Source organism: Choloepus didactylus, chromosome 7 (assembly GCF_015220235.1).
Source record: "Choloepus didactylus isolate mChoDid1 chromosome 7, mChoDid1.pri, whole genome shotgun sequence".
Classification (NCBI taxonomy): Eukaryota; Metazoa; Chordata; class Mammalia; order Pilosa; family Megalonychidae; genus Choloepus; species Choloepus didactylus.
The window spans coordinates 1654963-1667185 of record NC_051313.1 but is presented as its reverse complement, the minus strand read 5'-3'; the positions used below and the strand labels follow the sequence as shown (position 1 = coordinate 1667185).

The 12223-nt window shown below is 50.5% G+C and overlaps 1 protein-coding gene across 6 annotated transcripts in view; it reads left to right on the top strand.

The window, feature by feature from the left end:
• Positions 1 to 12223, top strand: part of ADGB (androglobin) — a 211555-nt gene that overhangs the window by 29654 nt on the left and 169678 nt on the right. For all 6 annotated transcript variants that reach the window (XM_037842491.1, XM_037842492.1, XM_037842490.1 and 3 more), the window contains exon 2: positions 6127 to 6271. In XM_037842491.1, the coding sequence (XP_037698419.1) occupies positions 6127 to 6271 (145 nt within the window). The remainder of the gene's footprint in view (positions 1 to 6126; positions 6272 to 12223) is intronic.

Genomic DNA, 12223 nt, shown 5'->3' with positions numbered 1-12223 from the left:
CGAGAGAAAGGAGGACGCGCTTGCAGAGGGCCTGGCACGGGAGTGGGGGTAGGGGGAGCGTTGTCCCAAGGGTTGCCTTGAGGTGTAGAAGGCAGCCAGGGGTTGTTAGTCGGCAGGGTGGGAGGAGCGGCGGCAGCTGCCGGTAGCGGCTCCGAGGGGGAGCTCGCCGGAGGGGGAGGCGGAAGTGGGAGGCCCCAAGCGTCGCAAGACGGCGGCGCGGTGGGAGTGGCTAAGGCATAGGATGGTGGACTAGCTCCGCCCTGTGAAAGGGTGGGGCCCAAGGCATAAGATGGCGGACTAACTCAGCCCTGTGAAAGGGCGGGGTAAAGCGCATGCGGTTTCCGGCCCAGCTTAGGGCTGACGTCATCGCCGGAGCACTTCCTCCCCTCGATGGAAGAAGAAGGAGGAAGTTCGCCATCTTGGCGAGGCTTAGTATTGCTTTATTTTTGGGGGGCGACTTCGAGCGCGTTGTTAATTTGCTCGACTAAGGATTCTGTGTCCGAATCGTGGTCTACATTAGTATCGCTGTCTGAATCTGTTGGCTGGGTTGATAGGGCCTCCTTGGATTTAATGGGGCCTCGATCAGGGGGAAGGGAGCCTTGAAGGCAGGAGCGGATGGTTATTAAGGTGGGGAGCAAGCCGGGAGGGAAGCGCTTGCTCTCATGTTCCATGGCGTTGGTGACCCGATCAATAAGGCGATCATAAGTAACAGGGTCCCAAAGATGGCAAGTGGTGAGCCATGGGTTAAAGGGCAGCAGGAGGTCCCAGTATACCTGCAGCTGCCGGACAGACACTTTACAGCGATGTGTGTCTAGGAGACCCGCCAGAGCGCGAACTTGGGGTGCTTGGCGTGCAGATAGACGATTACCCATAGCGGAGTGAGAAAAGAGAAAAAAGGGGGGTTGATTATTGAGTAAAGAAAATGAGGTAAACTGTGGCAGCGAGGCCGAAGGAGATGGTGAGAATGGAAGGCAGGACCCTCTAGTAGCGAGAGCAGTTTGGGGGGGGGGGGCGGTTGCAAAGAGGCACACCGCGCGAAACAAAGAAACAAAGACACAGAGGACCACAGCAAAGTAATGGAGGGGAAGAGGGAAAGCTACTGGAGGAAGAGTGTTAGGAGGAATGTGGGGGATATAGGAAGAGAAGACGAAAGGTAGTCGGGGGTAAGAGTTAGGTTAACGCGGGAAAGGAAGAGCGGCCCCGGCGCGGAGCGGCGTGGGAGGGGCGGCTCCAGAGGTGGAGCGGCGAGGGAGGGGCGGCTCCGCGGGGCGGCGAGGGAGAGGCGGCCCTTACTTTGCAGGCGAGGAGAAGGGGAGCTGGAGAGGCGTCCGGGCGAGCGGGTGGTTTCACTGGACCGCTGCGTGGAGAGGACTTTTAATTCCAGGGGCCCCACGTTGGGCGCCAGTTGCGGTCGCAGTTGATTCGTCTGGGGGAGGGTGGCGGCCGGTTGCTAAATCCTAGGCTCCCAGGATTGCTCCGAGGGTACCGGCGGCGGGGGCTCTTTCCCGGAGGCGAGGGCGAGGCGGGGGACTTGGCCAGGTCCCCGGCGGGAGGCGTGCAAGTATGGAGGGCGGCGAGAAAGGAACAGGCGGGACACGATTTCTTTTAAGGATGATGAAAACCAAGAGAGTTTATTAGGGGAGAGTACAAGTTTATATCGGGCATTTAGAGGGCGGGGTAGCTGCAAGGGTTAAAGGCTTGGATTGGTTCTGAGAGGGCGCGGAGGTTGATTGAAAAGGGGCGGGAGTTGCTCCGGTAACGGGGAGTGGGTGGGCAAGGTAAAGGGGGCGGTTTTCTCCGGCAAGCCCTCCCCAATGGTTTTTACTTTGGGGTGAGGAAATGGGGCCTGCATTCGGCTCCACTTTCTCAGGCCCGGGGGGCCGTGGAGGGCGCAACCACCCGTGCCCCACTACCTTTCCTAGGGGCTGATCAGTTCCCCTGGCCCAGGCCCGCCAAGTCAGAACTCGATAACAGTGTCCCGCAATTTTCTATTTTTGATGGTATTGTAAATGTTACTGTTTTCAAAACTTTCAGTTTACAATTATTTGTTGTTGGTATGCTAAAGTACAATTGATTTTTTTGTATTGACCTTCTATCCTGTAATCTTGCTAAGTTCACTTTTTTGATCTTAAGTTCACTTTTTTGATCTATGAGAATTTTGGTAGATTCCATTAGCTTTTCTACATAGATGATAATGTCATCTGGAAATAAAGATAGTTTTATATCTGCTTTTCCAAATTGGCTTTCTTTTATACCCTTTCTTTGCCTTACTGCACTGGCAAGAACCTCCATTACAATGTTGATTATGAGGGTGAAAGCAGATTTCCTTATCTCCTTCTTCATCTTTAGAGGAAATCTTTCCATCCCTCATGGTTAAGGATGAACTAGTATAGGTTTTTGTAAATGCCGTTTATTGGGTTGATAAAGTCCCCTTCTAGTTTGCTTAGAGGTTTTGTCTGGAGTGCCAAGTCAACACAAACTTCCAGATGTTGGATTTTGTCAGGTGCTTTTCTGCATCTTTTGAGATAATTGTATCTTTGTTTAGTTTGTACATCTTTTGAGATAATTGTATCTTTGTTTAGTTTGTGAGTTGCATAGACTGATTTTCAAACACTGAACCAGCCTTGCATTCCTGCGATGAACCACACTTGGTCATGATGTACTTTACTTTTATAATACATTGTTGCATTTGATTTGCTGACATTGGACTTAGTAGTTTCGCATCTATATTCATGAGGGATAATGATATATAGTTAATTTCCTCGTAATGATTTTGCAGATGTTGTTGTCAAGGTAACGCTGGCCTCGTAGAACGAGTTCAGAAGTATACCCTTCTCTTGGCTTTTCTGGTTGAGTTCGTTCCTAAATGTTTGATGGAATTTACCAGTGAAGCCATCTGGTTCTGGACTTGTTTCAGAAAAAGTTTTAAACTACATTTTCAATTTTGTATTAGATATGCATCTATTAAGGTAATCCATTTCTTTTTGAGTTATCCTTGGTTGTTCATATCTTTCAAGGAATATTCTTATAGTTATCTTAGTTATATTTTGTTTAGAATTTTCCTGGTGTGCGTTTTCTATTTATTTACTCTATACTTTTCATGTACTTTCATTTTAGGTGTGCCTCATAAGGATTTATGTGTGTATCTTGTAAAGAGCATATAATTGGAGTTAAAAAAAATCAAATCTGAAAATATGTGCCTTTCGTGGTAAGATTTGATTGTTTATGTTTATTGTAAAAAATCATATTTGGACTCTGGAGAAAGAGAAGTGTTTTCATGTGCAATATGATATGCACAAATCCTCTCTCCTATATGGAGATGAAAAATTCCACTGTCGTGCAGTGTATCATCAGTTCTTCTTTATTCAACCTCTTGGTCACATACCACAAGGAGAATGGAATAGAAAGCCAAGACACAGAAATGTATGGGAATTTAGTACGTAATGAAGATAGCACTGTAAATCAGTAGCAGGTGGGGTGGCTGCTTCTTTCCCCCACTTCCACTTTTAAGAACCTTGAGATTATACTGGGCACACCTGGATGCTCTACTCCTCTGAAGGTTCGTAACTTAATTTTACTGTACATCACCACGTGAGGTGACATATTTATAGATTCTGGACAACAGGACGCGGACATCTTTCAGGGGACGTTGTTATGCCCACCACACTTGACTCAGTTGTGTTTCCTCCTTTTCTCTCTAACCCTTAGCAGGGAGACCCAGGGCAGATATCACCTGCACTGACTGTTAGAATACAGACATTTCTAATGCCATCGGTAAGCAGCCAGAGCACAGAGCCTCCCGTTCTAGGCTCCACCCTGAGGACCTTGCCCTCCCACCACCGTTTCCAGTGAAGGACAGAAGTCTGGGTCCACTGGAGGTTTTGGTGACTGTGGCTGGGGCATTTTGGTTGGTCAGTGCTCATTTCTTGCCTGTCATTAGGTGTTTTGAGAAGCTTCCCCAAGGGCCTTGTCCTTCTCAACAGCCACATTCTTGGTGATTTCACAGTCTTATGCTTTACATACCATCTATACACTGAAGACTCTCGCATTTCCACTTCCATTCCAAGTCTTTCTCCAAATTCCAGCATCCCATATCCACTCCCTCCATAACATGTCATTTGGACGTCAGGCAGGTGTCTGAAGCACGGCTCATCTGAATGGGAGCTGCTGCCTTACCCACTTGCTCTACGTGCCAGCCCGTGGCCATTGGTCAGGAAGGGCCCCTCTCCCCACCTGCTGTCTGACCATGTGTCACCTCCTCTGCTGTTCCCAACCTGTCCAAACCACCATCAGCTCCCACTGCTCCCTCGAGAGCCTCCTACATTGTCTGCCTCATCTCCTTTAGCATCTGTTCAACATCATAGCCAGAACGATGATCACATTTTAGTGAGATGTTTCTCCTCTGCTCAGGACCCTCCATGGCTTTCTGCCTTACTCAGATGAAAAGCCAGTGTCTGTCCCAGTCTTCGCACCTCCTGGGACCCATGTCAAATCATCTCCTTTTGGCTCCCCTCGCACTCACACAGCTCCAGCCATGCTGACCCCCTTCCCGTGCCTCTAACGGGCCAGGATGCTCCACTTCAGTCCTGCGTATTTGCTGTCCCTGCTCCTGGACTATCTCCCCACAGACGTCCACAGAGCTCAGCCCCCAGCGTCCTTTCCCCATGTCCATAAACACCACCTCATGTAGATGCTCGCCTTACCCACTGTATTAAAGGCTGTTCACCTCAACTCTTCACCTCCCCTTACCTTTCCACCTTCTCACCTAATATATATTTTGCTTAATTTACACTGCTTATTGTGTGTCTCCACCCACTGGACTGTGAAATCTGTAAAGGTACAGGCTTCAGGATGGTTTATTCACCACTGTATCCCTGCGCCTACCACAGGGCTTGACACATGGTAGGTATTGGTAATTATTTGTTGAATAAATTGGTCAATTCAACATTTTTAATATGTACAAATATCTTAATAACTAAGACAAATATCTCTCCCATGCAAAAATAACACAAAACGACTATTCAGATCAAAAGAAATATAGATGCCTAGGAAGCAAAAGAAAAAAAAAATCCTACAAAGTAGTTAAAAACTTTAAAAGTTAAATGACATGCCTATTTTGGACATCAAAATTCATAAAAATAAAAAAATCAACAACGGGGATTAGAGGCATGAGAACTGTGATACATACTAATAGTGAGAGTATAAAACAGGTCCAACTTTTCTGTAGAAAATTGGTCAAAATAGATCAGAAACTTTAAATATGCATGTCCTTTGTTACGGTGAGTCTCCTTATTGAAATGTATCCTATGGAAATAATAAACATTTATACAAAGATTTGGAAAAAGAATAACCACCCCACTCTTGCTTAAAATAATGAAGAATTGAAAAAAAATTCCAAGTATAGAAGCTTAGTTAAATGAAATGTGGTACATTCATGCAATATAAAATTATGCAGTCATTAAATTAGTATTTAGATAAGCATTTACTGACTTAGGAAACATTAACAATATGTTGGTAAGTGAAAAAAGCAATCTGTAAGAGAGAATATGCTAAATGATGTAATATTTTGGAGGAAAAAATTATGTGTCTGCATACGGTCTAAAAGAATCAACAGCTATTAGCAATGCGGTTTCTAGGTGAGGAGATTATGTTTTTCTTATTTATCTGATTTGTATATTATAGTTTTGTTTTTAAATAATGATCTCATATTTCTTTGGTACTAGAAAAAATCAAAATTATATTTGTACTAATCTTAAAAAGTTGTGCTATTGTATGTGTAAAGGACTTTCTCTAAGACTGAGTTGTGTATGAGTATAGCCGCTCCAGCCACGGAGCATCGTGTGTGTTTATGGCAATGCTCCCTTTGTATCTCATCTCGAATGACTCAAGCTGCTAAGCAGGGACGGATGCTCCAAGTCCGCTCAGGCAGTCATCTCTCGGGGGTCACCAGTCTTTAGCCCCCTAACTTGTGTAAGCTCTCGGGCCACGATACAATCATATTGAAAAATGTCTTCAACATGACCTGTTGACAAAATAATTAAATTTATGTCATGCAGTTAATCCAATAACATCTCCTTAGAGACTTCAATTAGAGCAGCGTTCCCTCTGTCTCTGTCCCTTTGCCAGTAACGCACAATCAGGGTCCGTCGAGCAAAAGAAGTGGAAGTTTCCGATCTGGCCAGAGTGGAGTGAAGCGGACATCAATGCAGAGAAGTGGGATGCAGGCAAGGGTGGAAAAGAAAAGGACAAAGCGGGGAAGAGCCCGACATTTGTAAGTCACCTTGAATATGACTGGATTTTCATTGTGGTTTTTAATTTTATAATGGAGTAGAATTTGTTAGTAGGTGAGCTTTCTCATTCTTTTCTCCAACTCCTCTAAAGGGGATGTTTGCCCTCTGCCCGCCCCGCTTCCAAACCCCACGCACCTCACCTTTCCAAGCCTTTCTAGTCCTGAGCCTCTGTGAATCGCACTTGTGCAGGCCCCAGGGAAAGAGATCCACCCGGAGTCAGAATCAAATGAAGGGGGAACGAAGACAGAGAAGAAGTCGGCCCACGGGTTGTGGCAGAGTTGGGGAGCAGGTGGAGGTTGGGTGGGGGGGTTAGAGAAGGCAGGCTCAGCTCACCTGGGAGCTCTGTTAGAGGTGATAGGAGAGACTTTTGTTTTTGTTTGTTTTTAGGAGTTGTTATGTGAGATAAGAGTTTACTCCATCGTAAATATTCCTCAAGATATTTGGGTAAAGATCAGAGTGACCCCCTGTTTACCTTTGTCACTTACACATGGTATCTCCTTGAGATTGGGGACATGTGAGATTCCTCCTTTTTCAGGTTATGTCACTTTAGGGTCTTTGGCCTATTTAAAAAGTTTCACTTTCATTTTTAAAGATGATCTGAAGTCTGAGTTATGTTTAAAATATGACCTATTTATTTGCAGCACCAGTTCATTCAATATAAATATTTATAGAATATGATAAACATATTTTCAGAACTCAAACAAAATTGCTAGAATGTCTGGGTTGAACTCTGCTGTCTTTATTTGCATAGTGCAATCTGAAATGCTGCATATTAGCATTTGTACTTTGTTCACAAAATACAGAAACCCAAAGTGCAAGATTCATGTCAGTGGTTTGTTCACAAAAGATATTCAGTAAATGTAATTAATCACCAGCGCTGTTAGCATTTGGACAAATGCTGTATCACCCATCTGTGAGGGAATGCGTTCGCTGTGCCTACCCAGGGTGATTGTGGAACCCTTAGATGCAGGGGCCTTTTGAACTCTCTAGGTTCCAGTGGAATTGGTTATGCCCTAAGTAATTTTAACAGCAGTTCAAAATTTATGAGGAGTATGTGTGTGAGTGTATGTGGGTGTGTGTGAGTGTGTGAGTGTGTGAGTGTGTGCACTGGGAGGGTAGACTGCAAATCCCCAGAAAGGTTCTAGAAACTGTGCTGCTGGAGAAACGCGGCCACGGTCCCAGGGTGTCACCTGCTGCTCAGGTAGACATGGATGAATCACACACACGTTTATCCGGGAAGCTGCCGACGGGACCCGCGGTCCGGGCAGCAGCTGGTCTCCAAGCGGCCCTCCCCAGTTACACAGTTACACAGGGGTTACACGTGGCAGGTTACACGGGGCTGCACAGGGGAGAACACAGAAGGCTGGAGCCAGACCCTGCAGGGGCTCCAGGCTTGTGCATGGCACTCAGGAACGTGCACAGGCTCTTCGGTGCACGTATGCAGGGACTTTGTATAAAACAAGTTCAGCCGTCAGGGCCGCGGGGCCGAGTTTGCACCGGCATTATCCGCCCTGCGTTTCGGACGCCTTCTGATGAAGGAAACCCTCCCTCATTCCTTGGGCCGGGCCGGGCCCTTGGACACTCTCTGTTCTGTTCCCAGGACTCCAGGCGAGGGGGAGCAGGGGGGAACCAGGTTGGCGCAGGAGAAGACAATGGCCTTGCACTCCCCCCTGCAAACCTTGTTGACTTGGCACGCTCATCCGCCGTTCTGCCATGACCACCCCGGAGCCAGGTTTGCAGAGGAGCCTGGCGTGAGAACCCCGCGCCCGGGTACAGAGCACAGCAGCTACACGAGAGGCTCCAGGCCGCGCGTGTGCTTATGAAAGCCGCATGGTGGGGAGGGAGCACAGCCCTTCCTGGGGAGGACCACGGCTTCGTGAATTCACAGTCTGGCCATCGGGCTGGGTGAAGGGTCTGCGGCTGGGGTCAGCTCCCGGCAGATGCAGCCGTTTGGTTGTGCACAGCCGCGGATGTCTCGGCCCAGTCTAGAAAGGTGTTGGCGTAAATGCCACCCAGGAAACCAGGAGTGGAGAGTGAGACGTGCAGAGGGGTCAGCAGGGTTGGCCGTGCCCGTCTGAGAGCGCGCGGGCCACGATGTCCGTCTGGCTGAGGGTCACGCCCTGTGGCTCTGCCAGGCTTCCAACACCAGATGTGTCCGCGGAGCTGGGTGTGGCGGAGGTGTGTGCAGTGTTGCATCCCCACACGGCTGTGTAAACTTTCCCTTCTGGAGAGGGCCCGGGATGAGCCATGGACCTGCGAGGGAGGGGTGGGGACACCCAGGGGCTTACTGCGAGGTCCTGCTCTCACCTTTTTCCCAGGAGCTCCAAAACCCCACGCGTCCCAGGGCCAGTGGGCAACGGGAGAGCCCGTGTGCAGGCCTTCTCACAGAGGGTGCCACCTGATTGCCCCTCTTCAGTGGTGGGGCACTGAAGTGGGGGCTCGGGCCACCCCAGCTTCCTTGTAAGTGGCCCGGCAGTGAGTAGCTGATAAGCCCTGGGCATGAGGGCCAAAGGTTCCGGCAGTGTTTTGGTCCAGCCTTTTATGGTGTTGTCGGATGTTAGTGACTTTAATTGTTGCTTTAAAATTCTGTTCATCCCACAGCTGTTGGAGTGTTGGGAAGGGGGACGTTCCTCGGGGGTCCTTTCCCTCTGCCCAGTTTGTACCTCATGGCTGGCGAGGTGGGTTCCTTGGTCACTGTTGATGGCAACGGGGAGTCCGCACGCCACACTCAGCTTCTGTGACCCCGGGTGGGGCTGGCTGAGTCGGCCTCTTTGCTGGGAAGGCCCGTGGCAGGCCCGTGGCCGTATCCACATGTAGAAGAGAGTACTGCTGACCCCCTGATCCCGGAGAGGGTCCGATGTGGGCCTCCTGCCCTCTGCTGCACGGCTGGTCGGCTTGCGCCAGCTGTCCTTGTCGAGGGGGCCTGCTCCGAGGCTGCTGCCTCTGCAAGCAGGGCTCTGGTTGTAAGCGTTTAGGAATGCTGTCCCGCTTCCTTGGAGCGGGCCCACGGGGCTTTCTGTCCTTCGTGACCGCCTTATGTAGCTGTACAGCGACGTCTGGCCGACAGCCCCTCCAGGGCTCACAAACGGGCTGGTTGATCTGCCTGCTGATTTCCCAGAGGCGTCCAAAAACTAAGTGCAATCACGTGAAAAAGAGTCACTTCCATTTTGTTCAGGTGGGCTGCTGCTTGTTTCCACATTTCCTGTCCCCGTAAGGGTTTATTTAAAACTGTCCCATTCTGACTCCCCTGCTGGGGCAGCCACAGTCAGGCCTGGGACACGGCCCAGCTGTCAGTGCAGGGGTCAGTGGGCCACCTTAGGCGTAAGCACCAGCCAAGCGGCTCGTCGCCCGGCCGGGCACTGCTCGGCCCCACACCGTCCCCCACCCTGAGGGTGTCAGTCTGGGCTGCACCCCCACAGCCATCCAGGGTACTGGCACCCTCCGGGTGGGTCCTCCTCCTTCCTTTGTATTCTCAGGCAAGGCTAAGGGTCCAGCTCCTGGGTCATCTTGGAGTGTGGGCAAGGGTGGCCTACCCCACGGGCCCCCAGATCGCGTAGTGCAGCACTCGGGGCTATTGGTCACAGCCCCTCACTGCTGCAGGTTTGCTGCCGTCTTTGTCGCGTTTGGCTCTGCACCTTCCCAAGTCCGGCTTGAAAACGTGTCTGTGATCCGGCCAGCGACAGGTGCAGAAGTGAGGAGCAGCCCTGGGGCGGCTTCTGTGATGGTCTCTCTCGTAGGAGGTCATCGTATGAGGAACAGAGTTGCCATGCGAGGGGGATACATCTGTTTTCCGCCCCTTTCCACAGTTGAGACCAAAACCCAGGGGGATCTGCTCACTCTCCTGCCTCTCTCAGAGGCCCGTCCACACCCCTTGGTGTAGCGGGCTGTCCCTGCAATAAAACGCCTATGGCTTGTATTTGCTTTACTGGGACCTGTCGACGACTTCTCCCTCTGGGGTCTCCAATCCCAGAGAGCCCCCTGCTCTACCAACCAGGACAGGGGCCTTAATATTAGAACCAAGTGGGGTATAAAAGGTCGCCCAAATCCCAAGCATCCCACAAAACTGTGCAGTTGCTTCGGGGACTGGGGTTGGGGACGGGGGTTGGAATTTATCAGTAATCTCCTCGGGGACAGTGCAAGTCTTGTCAGACCAGGTAACGGCCAAGTACTGGACTGACAGCTCCTTGTGTTTTGCTGTTTGCTGCCCCTCCTCAGCCTCCCAGGTGGGCCACCCGATCAGGGGCGGCCGCTGCAGGAGCTGGAATGAGTCGACTGCAGCACAGCGTCATCACGGTGGTGGAGCCGGCCACCGCTCTGGACACGCCATTTGGACAGGTCTGCAGTGACTGTCCCGTGGTAAACTGTGGGGCCGTGGAGGTGCCCTTGAGGGAGAACTTGTAAGTCCACTGCTCCCTTCCTGTGTGAAAGCAAATTGGTCTTGGCTCCCGGGGCTACGGCTATGCTGAAGAATGTGTTAGCCGGGCCCAAAACAAAGTGATGTGGACCCAGAGCATCCATATTTGTTCCATCAGTTGGGTAATATGTGGCACTGTGGCATGTAAGAGCGGCACGGTTTTGTTTGGTTCCCGATAATCTACCATCATCGTCCATGAGCCGTCTGGATCCTTACAGGCCAGACCGGGCTGTGGAAGGGGCTTGGCAGGCGAATGGCGTTCACAGGCCGGAGCTCTTTGCTGGCTTCCCCTGTTTCTTCATGTCTCCCAGGCGGTCAGTATTGTTTTGTGCCCACCGCACAGCGGGGAGTTCACTGGGCTCCCACTCAGCCTGCCCCAAACTACTGATGTAGTGAGTTGTACACACAGGCAAAACTCACCTGCCCCAGGTGTATCCAGCTGCAGGGGCTGTGAACACAGCGTAGCGTTTGGGAAGGAATCGGCCAATTTGCATAACAAGACAGACTTGCTGCACTTTTAATGCTCCAACCCCATAACCATCGACGGCAAGCAGGGACCATGGAGGAGTTGATTTGTCATAAATCAGGGAACAGTCCTCTCCAGAGTCCACTAGGGCTGCAGCCTGTTTACTGGGGAGACCAGTGGACGGTGAGTTCAACACAAGGCTCCCGTGACCACCGGGTATCCTTGGCCCCACCTCAGTCTGTTGGGTCCCGGGGAGCCCGTCCGCTTTCCCGAGGCCTCCATGGCCTCTGATTTGGGAGGGTCGACGGGGCCTTGCGGAACTTTTGTTCTGGCTTTAGCTTCTTCCACTGGTCCATTAAGACCACATTAAGTTTCTCATCTATCTTTTCTTTTGGTGTCCCAGCCATTAGCAAGTCAATGAACATTTGTTTTTTATTTTCTTACTCAGGCCCACCCTTGCTTTTCCATTTTGCCTTTTCATTGGTTTTTTCTCCAAATGCTACTCCCACCACTTGGGCACCCCATTTCCTTATCCTCTCAGTTTCTCCTGGATCCGCGATGGCTAGAGCAGCCCTGGACACAGGCCCTGACCGTGGGACTGAGGAGGGACTCGAGAGAACTGTACCATTGACCAGGGCTGTTTGTAAGATGTTGTCTCTCATGCCTGCAGTGAATAATTCATTTTTGACCCCCAAAATGCTCAGGATAAATAGCATGTTTCATTCCCAACTCCCTTACTACATCCTGCAACTCTTCTGTGGCTGTCAGCAAACCGGCCCTCGCAGCATGTCTCCCTCATGGGGCCTCCTCTGCTGGCAAGCCTGAAACAACCAGTTTAACTGAGGCATTGCCCCTGGCTGCTGGCAGCCGCATCAAGACGCTGTCATAGCCTGGGATGCAGTCACACCGGCCAGTTGAGACACCTCACGTCCTGACAGGACTACACCTCAGCCCGTGATCCCACAGGGGCAGGAACCAACCAGCAATTGCTTCTCTTCCCTTTTGGTGAAACTTTGCCCCTAGTTCTGCTAACTCTGGCAGGGCACGATGCCC